At 42.2% G+C, this 17,191-nt stretch overlaps 1 protein-coding gene across 5 annotated transcripts in view; it reads left to right on the top strand.

Moving 5' to 3' along the window:
- Nucleotides 1-17,191, top strand: part of SLC26A7 (solute carrier family 26 member 7) — an 86,357-nt gene that overhangs the window by 27,119 nt on the left and 42,047 nt on the right. For all 5 annotated transcript variants that reach the window (XM_081874303.1, XM_081874300.1, XM_081874301.1 and 2 more), the window contains 2 exons: nt 868-1,044; nt 9,814-9,974. In XM_081874303.1, coding sequence (XP_081730429.1) covers nt 868-1,044; nt 9,814-9,974 — 338 coding nt within the window. The remainder of the gene's footprint in view (nt 1-867; nt 1,045-9,813; nt 9,975-17,191) is intronic.

Below are 17,191 nucleotides of genomic sequence, written 5' to 3'. Positions count from 1 at the left end.
AAATTCCTTCCTGGCCCTGAATATAGCAAGGTCCATACTCTAACTTTCCCGCTCCCCCACTAGGCAGACCCCCAACAGACTAGATGGGTGGAAAATCCCACTGCGGTCAGCAAAGAGGGTGGCCTGTGCTTGGCAGCCCTCTTAAATACACCAGGAACAGGCAGGGCACAGCCCCCATGCCTCTGCCCCAATTGACCTTGCGGGTAAGACTCACCTCAACTGGAAGGTCCAGCATGACCAGAGGTGGGTGGCACCAGGTAGCAGTCCCCCTCCCCTGACTACACAGGAAGATGGTGGCCTCCCAGGACCAGCCGCTGTGCCCCAGATGAGCGAATAATAGAGAAATACATTTTCCTGGTAAGAGGTGATGCCTAAAATTGGTGTGTGCAGAAAACAACACATGGAGAACAGACATGTAGTTGGACTATCTGAATACAGAGCCAGCAAGGCAACTTTCAGCACATTTTAAGCACAATCATTTGGACACAACACTCATAGGTTTGGATCCCAGCTAAGTTGTTCACAATTTAATCCCATTGAAAATCAATAATACTTAAGTTCGTCACATGGGCATAGCCACAATTTTTGTTAGGGGGGCAGGCGTGGGGGGGGGCAGAAATGCCATGGTTGTTCAGTTAGTTAAGTATTTCTGTTGTTTTACTTGATCTAGGGTGGGCAGCTGCCCCCACCCCCCTTGGCTACGTCCATAGTTCGTCATGACTTACTTGACTCATTGGTTTCTGCTTGAAATATGACTTAGTCTGCACCCAGTCAATAGATTTCAATAGCGCTTTCTTCGTTTTAAGCACAGTGCAAAACAAACTGGAACTCTACCGAACAGAAACTGAACTGTCTCTTCTTTTGCAGGAACCTTTGCTTTGACCTCCTTGATATCAGCTAATGCTGTCGAGCGTCTTGTTCCTCCCATGAGCAGCAACTTCACAGCAAACAATAACTCCACGTTCTTGGGATTATCTGAGTTTGAGATGCAGAGGATTGGAGTTGCTGCAGCAGTTTCATTATTAGGAGGACTCATTCAAGTAGGTATCCCTTAATAGCCAATACATATAGAAAATCAGATTAGCAGTAAACCATAATGCATCCAGAGCCCCTAGAAGAAGCAAAACTCGATTGTGATGGAGCCATAGCATGGAGTCCTCCCATATGCTCTGGAGTTTGATGTGGCCTAAGTAGCATGGAAGACACCCCACTGCTGTAGTGTTGATGCCTCAAAAGCAAGATCAGAGGGAGCTGCCAGTTGTACACGATCTTTAAAAATGAAATATACATTTCATAACATGCTGAGGTTTATGTAAAACATGATCAGTATTTCAGCTAAGCTGCTGCTTACTGAATATAAGGGGAAATAAAACAAATTCCTTCCAGTAGCACCTTAAAGACCAACTAAGTCAGTTCTTGGTATGAGCTTTCGTGTGCATGCACACTTCTTCAGATACACACACTTCTTCAGATACACATGGGAACTTGTGCATGCACACGAAAGCTCATACCAAGAACTGACTTAGTTGGTCTTTAAGGTGCTACTGGAAGGAATTTGTTTTGTTTTGACTATGGCAGACCAACACGGCTACCTATCTATAAGGGGAAATGTTCCCTTTTATCCACCAGGGTTCCTATCTGCTCCATGAAATAAAAACTGGGAGCTAATTCTGCCAAATCAAGATGGGAGTCTGCTGAAAAATGAGTGGCTTACCATGTGTTTAGGCCTACTTTCATGGGCCTGTGGGTGGGCCAAATCACATGCTAATTGACACGTAAATGTTATAGTCGCTTCCATCAGGGGTGGCTAACGTAGCCCTCCAGATGTTCCTGGACTACAGTTCCCACCATCTTGGATCATTGTCCATGCTGGCTGGGACTGATGGGAGTTGGAGTCCAGCAACTTCTGGAGGACCACGGGCTCCCCATCCTACATGATGAATCCTTATAAAGAAGCCATTTGGGGGACAATGGTGTACATGGCATAACAACATTGGAACTAGTCTTCAAGTGACCATTTCCCAGCATCCCTTCTCTTGCATCTCCCAGCATCTAGTCATATGGCAAGCAGTTCCACTGTGACTGTTTTCAGCTTGCAAATGAAGTTGATCTGGGCCAGAGAGGAAGCTGGAGTTTCATGTAGCACAGGCAATTGTTTCCTTATCCTTAAGAAAGCTGCTGGCAGGTTTGGTGCAAAGTTACATGACATCGCTTGCTCTGGCTTCAACATACCCGTCTAAGTTTACCTGCCGCTTTTCAGGTTAAACCAAGAAAGCTGGTTCCACCACTCTTTTAAATCTGATTATTAATGCACTTTAAGCGGAGTCCCAGGTATGTTCATGTTGGCACTCTCAGTTTACATAGCACAGCTGATATGCCCAACAGGCTGCATGCAAACTGAGAGCATGCCCTGGAACACCAGCGGCAACTAATTTTTAAAAGGGGCAAACTGAAAGTCCAGTGGCAATGGATAGATGGAACCACCCTGTTCTGCTTTGCAGAATTTTGGCAGAGGGCAGACTGTATTTTATTAATTTATCTATTGGAAACATTTGTCTCCTGCTTTTTCAGCTTGTAAGATCTTCAAAAAGACTTACAGTCTGTAATAGCCATGGGAACTTGTGACACTTTAAAGTGTAACACATTTATTAAGGTGTAAGCTTTTGTGGACTTCATAAGATGCAAGACATTACTCTCACTGGGCAGCTATACATCTATTTGTAATAAGGGATAATAAAGAAAGGCCAAAAGATTGGAGGCTGGTAGTGCAATACAGAAGAAAAGAACTTGAGGTAGCTGGGATTGGAGCAAACCTCATGCTACTGTAATACAAGTGAAAAGTAATAATAAGGAAAGATAATAATAATAATAATAAATTTTATTTATATCCCGCCCTCCCCAGCCGAAGCCGGGCTCAGGGCGGCTAACAACACTAAAACAATACAACATTATAAAACATTATAAAAATGAGTTAAAAACAAAATTAATGGCAACCATAAGCTAAAGTCTTGAAAAGATTGCCAAAGGAGGGAGTCAGGCTGCGCCCTAACAAAAGGCCAGGTGGAACAGCTCTGTCTTGCAGGCCCTGCGGAAAGATGTCAAGTCCTGCAGGGCCCTTGTCTCTTGTGACAGAGCGTTCCACCAGGTTGGAGCCGCAGCCGAAAAAGCCCTGGCTCTGGTTGAGGCCAGCCTAACCTCTCTGTGGCTTGGGACCTTCAAGGTGTTTTTATTTGAAGACCGTAAGTTCCTCTGTGGGGCATACCAGGAGAGGCGGTCCCGTAGGTACGAGGGCCCTAGGCCGTATAGGGCTTTGAAGGTTAAAACCAGCACCTTAAACCTGATCCTGTACTCCACCGGGAGCCAGTGCAGCTTGTATAGCACCGGATGAATGTGATCTCTAAGCGAAGACCCCGTAAGGAGTCTCGCTGCGGCATTCTGCACCCGTTGGAGTTTCTGGGTCAGTCTCAAGGGCAGCCCCACGTAGAGCGAGTTACAATAATCCAGTCTGGAGGTGACCGTCGCGTGGATCACAGTGGCTAGGTCAGGGCGAGAGAGGTAAGGAGCCAACTGCTTAGCTTGGCGGAGATGAAAAAATGTGATATCTTATTTTTTTCCCCTATTATGCATGTACTCTTTATAATGTATTTGTTTATGAGACGTACCTTTAACTGTTCAAAATTTATAAGGAGCCCATAGATGGAATGATTGTATATGGTATTTTGTGCATAGGAATTACGTAAAACGATTTTTTAAAAAAGAAGTGGAGGGAACTGCAAACAAAATTCTTTATTGCGATCACATTTCAGTTAATGACTGCTTCTGTATTAGTGGGTAGATATCTAAGTGCTGCATGCAATTCCATATAATCATCATCATCATAATAATTTGCTTTTTTTTTTGTCTGTGGAAACATCCAAATTGAGGTGTTTGGTTTTTTCAAATCAGTATTTCTTTTGTTGTTTCAGTGCCCAGTGGATACACTTATTTTGATTTATATTTTTAAATGATACCTGGCAAAACTCCCAAAGACAGATTTCCTTCTTGCCATTTGGAATATGGCTGCTACTCGTAAAATAACCTCTCTAGCTTTTGCTTTGGCCAAAGCTTATGCGTGCTTTGTCAAGTGCTATCTTTTGGAGCATGTGCCAAACCAGTGTTCATTGTCATTGTAGACTGTTGTTGTTATGGCTAATAGCTGAATCCACAAAACTGAATTTGAACTGAAATATGGCCTATACTGAGAATCAGCTATTAACTAGAGTATTCAGAATTCCTTACCATCAGTCAGTTATTGCACTCAGGTACATTGCTGTAAATGTACCCTTATTATATGATGCTTATGTTACTGCATGCTTTGGGGCATTTCTGTGGTGAGGTACATGCCTTAGTTTTCTTGTCATTGTGGAAACTGGATATTGGTGTACCCCAGACATTTAAGACCATAGTGTAGCCTCCTCCAACTCGGTGCCCCCCCCCCGAAATGTTGGCCTACCATTAAAAACTATTAAAAACATATTAAAACAAATTACAGTCACTAGAAATATATATTTCAGGTGTCCAAGACCAGGGTGATGATACGCATATGACAAAAGCTGTATAAAGAAGGTGCCAAGCACAGCTGTGTAAGGAGGAAGTTTGACAACTGAAGGGCTGCCACAGAGAGTGCCCTTTCCTGGGCCACTACCCTCTGAATTTCTGAGGACAGTGGAACTACCAACATGGCTCCAGCTGCTGCCCTTAACACTCAAAGAGCATCTGTAGGGAAGAATGTGGGCTTTCAGTTATTTGAGACCTAAGTCCCAATTGCACATGTGTCTGTTTTGTTACATGTACACAGGAGAGAGTTCATGATTCAGGGCATTTGCACGTGTGACAAGAGTGATGGGCATGCATCCCATGCCTGATGAACTGCATGTTGGATTCTTGCAATTGATGTTGTATTATGTGGTTGTCAGGACCCATGGCATATACATTTGCCCCTGAGTTATGTTACAATCATGTAACTTTTTTTAAAAAAATACTTTTCGATGCTGTCTTTTGTAAACAGTCATATGCTTGACAGATCTTGTTATTAGTTGCCAATGGACACTATCAGAAAGAAAACATCTTTTGTTCTCCTTTAGCATGGCAACAAAAGCTAATCAGGCTATTCTATTGTAATCACTATTTATCTAATGGAGAGGTAAGGAATGCTTTTGAACCAACACACAATAGCTACTGAACTGTGGAAAATCTTGTGTCTTTCCTCTTCAAAGCTTTGTTTTATTCGGTTTTTCAACAGAGGCAGGATTTCACTTTTTAATATTTTTTGTCATATTTTCTCCCCCTTCCCCCCACCTCTTTTTTCTCCACCAGCTCCAGGCAATTCACATTAAATCACAGCAAATCAAATGAAGGTGACACCCTGACCCTAACCTTCCCCTACCCAGCAGAACGTTCCATTATGAATTGGCTATATCAGGCATAGGTAAACTCGGCCCACCAGATGTTTTGGGACAGTGGTCAGGGATGATGGGAGTTGTAGTCCCAAATAATATGGAGGGCCGAATTTGCCTATGCCTGGGCTATATCTTTAGCATGTTTAGTTTTGTGTGATTTGTACCTTAAGTTGCTAGTGCACTCCATTCTTCAGTTCCTTGTGTTGTCTCCATTAGTTAGTGCTCCACTTTAGGCTTCTTTCCACAAAAGACAGTAAATAGGTAAATAACCTTTTCTATGTTTAATTGCTAGCCTCCAACTCTGGACATTGTTCTGCCTTTCCACTACTTTGCTTTTTCCTTTAAGACCTCCACCCCCAACAAAATAATGAATTTGCCTACCAGTTCTTGTTTGTTTGTTTGTTTTAATCTGACATTGGAAAACGTCCTCTCCAAGGGCCAAACTGTTTGGAATGCAGGAGATCAATGAAACCCTTGCAAAGTTCTTGTCTGACTTGCTTGGCAAAACATACAGGTATCATAAATGTCCCTAGTTTGGGCAAATGGCACAAGAAAACACCCACCCACCCACTAGTACCACATTCCTACTCCACTTCCAGAGAGATGGCCATGCTAGCCTGATGCAGCAAAATCAGACAAGTGTCTTGTGACTCCTTAAAACTATGAAACATTATTATGGTATAAACATTAACTAGTAAAGTTGATTCCTTCCGACTGATCCAATTGCATTCCTTTAAATATATTTAAAGGAACTTGCTGCTGGAAAGAGAGTTCTCATAATACAGACTGATGCAGTTCTGTGCATCATTTAACATAGCCAAAATCGTCTCCACCCAGATAACAGTAATGTCCAAGATGTGACTTCTGTCTTATCTCCTGACCCTCATTAAGTAGTGTCAATTTAAGAGCATATCTCAGGCCATTCAAAGACCAATGTTATTGAACAGGCTTGTCAAAGTGAGTGACGCCCTAGTAGAATATAGCATATTTTCGAATAATTAGCCCTGCCCTTTCCTTTTCAGGATGGCTCTTGGCCAGATATTCATCTTAACAAATCATTTCTATTTCACACTGCTGATGTTGGAAGGACATTGTGCGTTTCCCATGTCCATTTGTCCTTGGACTTGTTCCTTTTTATTTCACAATCTTTCCCTTTTTGTGGCTGTAGCCGTGCTAAAGTGGTTTCACCTTTGGCTACATATTGCTGCGAGATGCCTGGAGTTCAACAGAGTTAACCATGCTTAATTCCAAGGGGCTTTGGCAACTATTGTGTTGGATTGTGGCCAGTGGCTCCACTGATGAATATAATTATACTTTTGTGCGCACCCATTTATCATGTTATGGGATGTATCCCTCATTGCACTCTCCTTCGATATGTTTGTCTCTATACAATCCTGGCTAGGCTGTGGTCTTGCTGATTGCCCCACATATTCAGGAACGCCAGCGTGTGGAAGGTTTCTGCCTACCATTGCTACAATGGCATGTTAAAATCAACTGCAATAAAGACCAACTGTATCTAGTTATATGCGTCTCCTTGATAAATATGGCATGCTTGTAAAGACAGAGGACTGTCACCTTTGGATCTCAAAATGCAGAATTAAATGTGCATGTCTTTATGTCCCTCTGTCTTCTTGGTCAAAGAGGGTCTGTTTGTATACACATTTCATCCTGCATTTTGAGATCTACCTGCACTGTTCTCTCATTTGGAATATTCCTTCCACTATTAGCTGCAGTATGTGGGGAAGGGGATGGTTTCCAGTGTAGAAACTGTTTCTTGTGTAAACCGCTTCCATAGCTCCCCCATAGAGAATTACATGAGCCCACATGTTGGTCTCTGGAAGAAATGTATGGGTTGCCTTTTCATGTGTTACACACAAAAAAATGAAAGCATTAATCCATGTTTTTGAAGCATTCAAATCAGCCCTAGTTTTAACATTTAAACTTTGATTATTTTTACAGTTATGAAAGTTATGGGCTGGGACTTGTAGTCAGTACAGGACACTGAAAATAGACACAAGTTTTGTTCCAGTCACTAGAATAGTGAAACTGTAACTGAAATAAGTAAAAGTAGGTCAGGAGCAACACTTTGTTGACGGTGCTGAATGACTTGGGATACAAAATGTTATCTAGATTGCAGCGCAACAAGTAATTAACTGCAGAGCAAATTTAAGAACACAGATAGAAATGTTTTTTAAAAGTCTTTGTCACAGTTAAAGAACGGCAAAATAATGCACGTTCAGCACAGTCAATGTAAGGCAAAAAGACTGGGCTAGTAAAAGCAAGTTTGTCTTTATTCAGCATACGTTCTCTGAAGCTATTTGCAGCAGGATATGTTGTTCAGGCTAATAGTTCAATAAAATTGAAAATCCAATTAGCCGTTATACTCTAAATAATAGACATTGGAAGTGTTTATTCTTCAGGATATCCTGGCTGTGATCAGAAAACAGCATCAATGTCCCTACCATAAATTGCATAAATTGCACAAATTGTATCATCCTGGTGATGGTTTCAGTTAGGAATGCCTTTGAGAGTTGGTTTCTTGCCTTGGCCATTGAAGTAAACCAGTGACTGTGGCAAAGATATTTTTATGATTCAGTGTCACAGTGTTCTTGAACTTCATTGTATTTTTTGGGAGTGCCAGCGGATTCATGTTTGCTCTCTGGTGCTGTCAGTATGTGAAAGGGGCACAGGTGTACCTACTAAGGAAATAGAAAACTGGAGAGGCCCAGTGGGTCAAGTTTAACCATACAAACCAGATGGTGGCTAGAAAACAGGTTCATGGTTTCCATAACAACACTCCACATCTCCTAGGAGGGCTTCTCCAGTTGGAGTTGCCATTCCCTCAGGAAAAGAGATGGCTGTTTCTTGTTTCTTTGTAGGCATGGTCAAAAAACAAACAAAGGAAAGGGTGGTTTTCATCTGTTTAGCCATTTTTCTTTTCTCCAGCAACACACTTTTATATGAATAGACGTCTTTCGCCCAAAGTTCCACTCAAAAACCTTGAGCTATTGACTTCATACTGCTGAGCCCTTCTGAAAAACCTGAGTTTTGCCCTCTGGCTCCATTATGGACCTGGTCTGAGCTCAACCCCCTGTCAAGGTATCAACTTAACTTTATTTCACAAAGCCGTTTTGGGAACATGGGTGTCAATATCCTGCTTAGTTTCACACCATATGAGGTTGTTCCTTAGCAGGGCCTACAGCCTACTTATGACAAAACAGTAGATGAGACAATAACCATGTTTCATTGCACCTGACTGCTTTTGAGGGTTTTCATTATGGAATACTCCCTGTGGGAACTGGCATGGTTACATACAGAGAACAGGCATATCAGGAATGAGGCTTGGCTAGAACCCATATTCCTGATTTAGTTTCCTTTGTGCAGGGAGTTATATATCTGAAGGAGTATCCAGGACTCTGGAAGTTATTTGAAAGTGTCAACAAACAGATAGATATAGGTGATCCAGTTGACATTGTATGCATTGATTTTCTGAAAAGTTTTACAAAGTTTCTCACCAAAGACACCTGAGAAACATTAGCAGCTATGGAATAAGAGGAGAGTCACAGATTAAGAAGTGGGCAGGAGACAGTTTGCAATGCACACTTCTTAAACCAACACAAACCAAAACACAGCTAGTCTTTGAATTTTGTGATACAGTTCTCAAACCAAATAATGGGTACAAAGCTGCATATAATAGGGGAAACAGAAGACTGCCCTCAGATAGCCATCAAAGATTTTGGTGTCAGTACAAAGCTGAGGACATAACAACTTTATTTTGCCTGTTTAGTTCTGTCTGCTTAGGCCAGGCGGTGTATATCTCAAAGGAATAGAAACGTGGTTGAGAGGCATAGCTCCTTCCACTTAAACCTGTGGGGCCTAAAATCCTGGCCATTTGTGACTTTAAATCTGTCAGACACTGTACAGAGAACGGTATGAATGGAATGGTTTTTTAAAAGTAGCTTCAGCCAGACTTTCGTGGCTTAATCCCCCCCCGCAAGCCCTGCAGAGCTTATTGTGCCTATATATTGGAGTAACTGATAAACAACAACATTCGAGCCAATGCTTCAGAAAAGTCACCGTACTAAATACACATTGGCAGAGCCAGCTGTTATTATAGCTAATCTTAACCCAGAGCCTGGTAAACCAGTGATAGGGGAGAGATAACATATAATGAATGTATGAAAGTGGACATGTGTCGAAAGTTTATTCATGGTATGCAATGCATAATTAAAAAAAACCCTCACTGTTTGATTAGCTCGTGGTGTTATCTTGTCCCTTTTATGTTAAAAGGGTGGGCATATCTTTTCCTTACATTAGCCTTGGTACCCATATTCACATGTAATCGCTGTTAATATATCTTTGGTTTCTCAGGTAGCAATGTTTGTGCTGCACTTGGGCAGTGCCACCTTCTTGCTCACGGAGCCGGTGATAAGCGCAATGACGACGGGAGCAGCTACGCACGTCGTAACTTCACAAGTCAAGTACCTCTTGGGAATGAAAATGCCGTATATATCGGGACCCCTGGGGTTCTTTTATGTAAGTTCATTCTTGAAAATTGGCTCGGCCGTGTTGCTCACAGTTTGCATTTTCGCTCAAGATGCAGGCCCAGGCCTAGGCACTGTGGTGTCCTGGTGGGGTTTGGGTCTATGTATATCCAACTTGTATATCTAAATCCAATGTATATCTAAATCCAACTCTGGATGCAGGTCATTCCCATCAAAGGAGCAGCAGGTACACAGTCTGGGGATCCTTATCAAATCTGCTTTGCTATCATAGGCCCCAATGTCGTCTGTGGGACAAAGTGCCTTTCACCCACTGAGACCCTTCCCAGATACAGAGAGCCTGTCCATGGTTATCCTTGTACTGATAACCTCCAGGCTAGACTGCTGCAATGCATTATATGTGGGGCAGCCTTTGAAGACTGCACGTAATGTACCTGCAGAGCTGCCAGAGACATATTTCCAGTGCTTAAGTAGCTCCACTGGTCCCCAGTCCATTTCCAAGCACAATTCAAAGTGCTGGTGCTTAGCTTACCTTTGAAACCTCAATGTGACTTGGGAGTTGAGTACCTAAGGCTACATCTCCCTCCATCAATCCATCCATGCACAGCTACCATCTCTGTATCCTGGCATTTGAGATGAAGCCAGCAGTGATGAGAAAGAGGGCTTTTTTGTTGTTGTGGTGCCTTGTTTGTGGAATACACCCTCCTATCGGACTCATGCCTCGTCCATATACTCATGTATTTTAGTGCTAAGCAAAGATCTTTTTACTTTCACAAGCTTTTAACATCTTCTGACATAGGCTATGTACACAATCCCATTGCATCCAGTGCATTCTCGCCACTGGTTTGGGAAGTGGTGTACACATGATGTTAGCCACAGTTCATATCTGTCCTGAATTTATCCTGTTCTTCGTTAGCAAATACCTCATTTTGATGTGTTTTGGTTCGAATCAGCTTCAATCTGAACTGAGAAAATGAGGGACTTGGCTGCATTTAATGATACCCAGTGCTAGAATTGTTTAATACTGTTTTTTTAAACGGTCCTTTAAAGTTAGTTTTTTATTGCTGTGTCTCAGTCTATAAATAAATGCATGCAATTACCCCATTTTAATCCTCAAAACAATATTGTGGGGTATGTTAGACTGAAATGCAGTTACTTTCCTACAATCTCCCGTAGTCCAACTGCAACTCTGGCTCTGGAAACTCCATTGTCCTTCACTTTTCAGAACCAATCCAGTTGTATCTCCCTCTCTTTCTTGTCCTTTCCCATCTTTACTACCTGTGACTGACTGGGGTGGTGGGGCAAGTATATCATGGTTATTCAGCAATTAATTCCCAACCTCCTTACACAACCTGTAATGTGACTAGTGTGAAGTGCTGTTGTGGTGCACTTGATGTACTTTGACTGGTCCAGGGACAGAGAATCTGGAGAACAAGCTGTTCCCATATTAAACTACCCTCTAGTTATGATTTTCATCTACGGCCCTTCTCTGGGTGCTTCAACTTTTGGAAGTTAGGTGGGTAGCTGCTTGAAAGAGAGCCTTTCTTGTGGTGGCTATCGTATTGTCAAATTTTTCAGGCATCAGCATCAATAGCTTCTAAAAGATAAAGGCCTTGTTTATCTAAAAGATAGGTCTGTCCAGTTTGTCTGGGCTTTTGACAGTAAGTTAAATTCTGTGGCCTATGGCAGGGTAAAAACATCTTAGCATAAAAATGTTGAGTTCAATGGCACTTATACCTAAGTAAGAATATACTGTATAGAATTGCAGCCTTAAAATGGTCTTCATTAGTACTCCAAACAGATACATAGAAAGCATGATCTCAAGACCCAGTAATGTTTTACTAATACATTGTTCTCTCTTAATATTATTAATTGCATATTAACTTACTTCAGTGTACTGTAAACCTTTATCACCTGTAAACCATTCCTTCCATATAAATTACAAGGAAATAGGCAATGCCATCTGGCGGTTGATACTGATATTTAAATGCAGCAGCCAAGGAACCCTAGATTGCATGATATGCTAAAAATGATATGTATGTATTGCCCCACATTCCTTCATCTCTCTAACCCAGACTTGCCTGTATTCTAACATTTCTTGTGAGTGCCATTGGCTCCTAATACTTTCAGCCTCCTTGTTTTATGTCATCTGCTAATTTTCTATATTATAGAAAATCGAGACTCTATAGCAATCGACCCAGGCTCTCTATTTGACAGCAGCTCCTCTCTTCTTTTCCTTCTTCTTCAGACTTATGTTATTTGCTAGAACGGTTGCAGATAGATAGTGATTTTTCCACATTCATCCAATGGTTTTCATATACTTTACATTTGGGGAGTCATTTCCACATTAACGTATCCACCAGGCAACACGGGAATATTATGTGTTGCACGCACGGTTTGCATGCAACACCATCTTAAGCCTCACTTGAACCAAGAATTTGACCAATAGCACACCCAACATTGCAGGAGAAAATGAGTAGTGATGGACAAGCTATAATTTGGAGAAGCAAAGCACCATTCCTGATGTTCTCGCTGAGGAACCCCAACAAGTTTGCCAGAATGCAATTTGCAAACCGCTGCATCCTAGTTGATTCTTTTTTAAGTTTGCAAAAAGATTCAAAAACAGTCAATGCACCTTGCATTCCCCCTCCAAACATAACATTTAAAAACCACACTGACATATTACGGAGCATTATATTTGACATCTTTGTTTAAAATGGTGGCTTAATTTTTATTAGAGAAGATCCCTCCCTCTTAAAGGGGCTGTTTAAAAATTAGACAAAAAATCCATGTGCATGTCTCCACACATGGGTTGCTTTGAAGAGGGGCCAGTGTCACCATGCAATAACTTTGATCATTTGTGTTGCCATGGTAGTAGTTTTATATGAAAAAAAATAGAATTAAGTAATTGTGCACTGCTCAGCAGGCACAACTGCACTGCAAAAGGCAAATTTGGCAGCCACTTCATTGGTCTGTTTTGTTTTTTTCTTTTAAAACGTTTACCTTTGTAAGTTTAGCCTGTTGCCTAATTCTTCCTCATTTTATATTCTTTTTCACAACCTCAACTTACTCAGTTCTCTCTTTTTTTGGCTTCGACACCCAGGGCAGGGGTGAGTGGAGCAATGCAGGAGTCCAGTCTGCTAATAAAGTGGAGTAAGAGAGTCATAAGGAAACAAGCCAATGAAACATTTTCTTTTATAGAATGAGATCATAATTCAGTATGAGCAAATGAGAGAACCAACCTACTTTGAGGATCCCATGAGATACATAATTATCACAAAAGCGTTACAGCTTGCAATTTATATGAAGCCAGAATTTTGTCCAATCAAGGTTTCCCTAAATATAAGACTTGTTATAAATGCTCAGTGTGGTTGCCACCTCTTCTGTGGTTGCTCCCACATGGGTAGAGAGCCACGCAAAAAGTTCTGCCCTTCTGCTCCTCTAACCACACATTTAGCCTGCTGCACAAGTGATGCCTCTCCCAGGGCATCGTATGCCGCATTCACTGTTGGATGAAACTGGGAGAACATAAGAAGCTGCCACATGGCAAGTTAGTATTATCTGTGCTGATTGACAGCATCTCTCCAGGAATTTCAGACAGAAATATTTCCTAGTCTTCCCTGTAGTTGCCAGGAACTGAAACAAAGACCTTCCTCAAGCAACGCATGTGTTTTCCACTGAAGTATGACCCTCTCACTAGTTAAGGTACTTCATAAGTTAGCAGAAAGGAACAGTATGTAGGCTGGGAGAACCCACACAATACCACCAGACCAAGGCAATTTTCTGTCTGAGGACAAGACCAGCTGCACTGCATGCACAGGGGCCAACTTAACTAGCAGTTAACACTTAATTCGACATTGAGGATAGAACAGTTTCCTTCCAAGCATCTGAGGGCAATAAGGGGTTCTTCAACAGAGGGGAACAGGTGGGCACCTTCAGAAGAGCAGCTGAGGGCTGCCACTATTGCCCTGTCCCCCCAAATCTGCCACCTAAGACTGCAACCTCACTCTGCCTGATGGTATGGCTTTTTAGAATTCCTGTTCCATGATTGCAGTCATGGGATTGTTATCTGTCACATGATGGTGTATGTTTTGACTCCACAGAGTGGGAAGTGACGGAGACAGGATGTTTGTGCTACTGTGTTCCGTGAAGTGGGACTATTGTCCTTTGTTTTTTCTCTTTTCTGTCTGATGCTAGAGGGAGGGGGAGCCATGTTGCAGTGCTTCGTGTGCGTTTATATGTAAATAAAGTAGATTAGCCAAAATACTGAGTTGCTGAGGACTGTTAAGCAAACTGTGTACACTCTGCGGATCCCTAAGTGTGCCGGTGTCTGTTGGCATCGGTCGCTGTGATGTTTCAGCTGAAGGAAGTTTTTGAAGCTCCCGAACGAACGACCAGGAGGGAGAGAACATGCCAGTCAGGCATGTGTCTCTGCCAGGGTACTACTCGAGAATAGGACAAGCTCCTGACATGGCTATCTCCTCTCCACTAACTCTGCCTTCAGTACTGGGGTTTTAAAAAATTAATTTTATTGGCATTATTAACAATGTCAATTATTACTCGGAATTTTGTAGTAGATGTGTGATCTCAGATAGGGAATTCCTGCTGGCTATTGCTTGGCTCCCCATTACAAGATGGGCCTGAAGTGATAACTATGTGAGGATGGAAGGAAAGGGGGGAGTTCTGTATTTTTCACAGGGGTGTAGAATTGGAATTTTGGCAGCTATAGCATTTTTCACCCTAGCACAATCAATTGTGCCTGGTAAAATACTTGCTCTTTTGTACAACTATTACATTTCAGGGACTCCCCCCCCCCAACTCCCTTGTACAACTTGCAGTAAGGAAACAAACAGCCTGAAGATCCCAAATTCAGTAGTTGACTTGGTATATGACAGCCTCTTAGATTTCTTCCTCTACCATCCATGTACCTATGGTACTGCAGAGTTACAAGATGGCTAGTTTCTTCTCCCATCCCCATTCCTCCCCACCCCCGTGCATTCCCCCCATCTCATTTAGCTCACTTCCTCCACTCCATTAAAGTTTGGAGCTCGTATTCCTTGATGAAGTTCAGCATATTCCCACAATGGCCTGGTGTTCTGAGTGCCCATGTATATATAGGGCTCTGTTATTCCTTCTGGCGATCCCTTCGTGTGTTGGTGTTTCACCCACACATGGAAGGATCATGCCACATGTATTTTTCAAACTGGCTACCTCAAACTGTACTCAGCTCCCTGCGTATCCTTGAAGAATGCAGCAAATAGAGTATTAAAAAAAAACCCTCCGGCTTCCAAACCTACTTTTCAGAACAAGGGGTGGCAAGATGCCACCTGAGGGTTGGAATGCCATGTGGTAAGTTTTCTGAAAAAGAGAGAAAATAAGAAAGCAAAACTAAATGTTCTTGTTTAGAATCTGGGTCTCTTAATTTTTATGAACAAGTTTCCTAACTAAATGGTCCAGGTATTAGATTTGAATTGTTTTTGTAAAGCAACTTTATTCCCAATTCGTGTTGCATTTGGCAGCCAATTGTTGGAAAGAAGCACTTTTCAGCAGTTTAATAGAGACTTCTTGCCTGTAAAATTGGATTGATCCTAGAACATACTCTAGTATTTTGACTAATTTGTGTATTTTAATAGCTGTGCCTGTTTGGAACTCTAGCCTTAATCGTTTACCTTTACAGTTATACTTGCTGACATATTAACTTACTGATGTATCAGCACGTCTGTCCTTTGCACCATTGCATTATATGGCTGCAATCTGGCAGTCCAATGTACTTTCTCAAGTTTATATGTCAGTAGTGGATGAGAGTCCCATTTTCTGCCCGAGAGTGTTCTTTCTGTGCCATCCCTGTTTTATCACCAAAGAGGATGCAGCTTGCGAAGAGTTCCATGACACCAGAAAACCTCATGGGTGCCATGGAGTCACCGGATGAAGGTGCACGTCTTTTGGGAAAACTTTAATCAGAAAATTGTATTCACGTTTTCCAAGAAATCTTGGTAAATTGAGGTTCTTAAAATGTATGTTCTATCTCAAAAGTGCATCAGAGGTTTTTGGCAGCCTTTCACTTAGATGTGCATATAACGATCAGGCAATGAACTTGTGTCACCCAATATTTTTTTATACTCCTGTAAATGAAAGTTGATTAAGGGCTCATGAGAATTGGCCATTTGGCTACCCTGATACTCTTGAAACCTTAAAATAAAATGATTCAAACGCCCTCTTATGTGAGAACTGTTTGGAAACTGAAATTGGTTTAAGAATGTGAGACTTGGCCTCTCCCAACCCTACTTTGCCCTTATGATATCTTCAGCCAACCCCAGTAAACCCTAATGAAGAGGTCCCATGGGGAGAAGTTGATGGGGCTCACACCAAGGGTAGATTCCACCCCACATGCATTCCTCACCTCAATCCCCAAATTTCCTCCTGTGGCCTCTTTACATCCCCCCAGAGGGACTGAGTGCAGCAGCTTTGATCCACGAGATCCCAGAGTAGGGTAGTGTGCTTGAAGAGAGGCTGGGGATGGAGGAGAGTGCTTGGGAGGGGAGCAGTCTACTCCAGCTTAGATCAAAATCTGAATTAGGGAAGAGTTTTTGAGGTTGGTTTCATTGAGCCCCTGAAATTTCTTTCAGAGCCTGCACCTTTAATACATGGTATGCTAGATTAAGTGATTGAGTTGGTAATTCCTAGTGTTCATTGTCTGATAAACATCTACTAAAATGCAAGACTATTAATATTATAGCAGTGCATATTATATCCATTCTTTCCTATCTATCTAATCCCATTGGTCCTTCTAGAGATATGGAATGTAACATTTATCAGTTCCATAGAGTTCTGAGTACAGTTCGGGAGAACTTCTTGAACTGTGCCTTGGGAGTAGATTTGCCACAGCCAGTTAAGCCAGTAATAAACTGGCAGTGAAGTGAAAAGTATATCTCAGAAAAATGCTACTATGTAGCATGAATGTTTGGTGGTACAAATACTGTTCCACCATGCTGACTCAAAGGTGATGGGAGCTGTTGTTCAACAACATCTGGAGGACACAAGGTTCTACTAGGCCCAGAGATGTACCTAAGCCCCCTTGTGCCCCCTGTCCCTCCCTTGCACCCTTGGCAAAGAGATGTGGCTGGCCAGAGCAACAGGGGAGTGTCCCAGGGAGCCTGCTGATAGGCAGGCGAGCTCCTAGCCACCTGGAGCCAGAGTGGAGAGGCACGATTTTTGTGTCTCCCTGGGCCTTTGCCCTTGGCAGGGGCCAAC

This window comes from Podarcis erhardii (genome assembly GCF_964252035.2).
Source record: "Podarcis erhardii genome assembly, chromosome: 8".
Lineage (NCBI taxonomy): Eukaryota > Metazoa > Chordata > Lepidosauria > Squamata > Lacertidae > Podarcis > Podarcis erhardii.
This window is presented reverse-complemented; position numbering and strand designations above follow the sequence as displayed.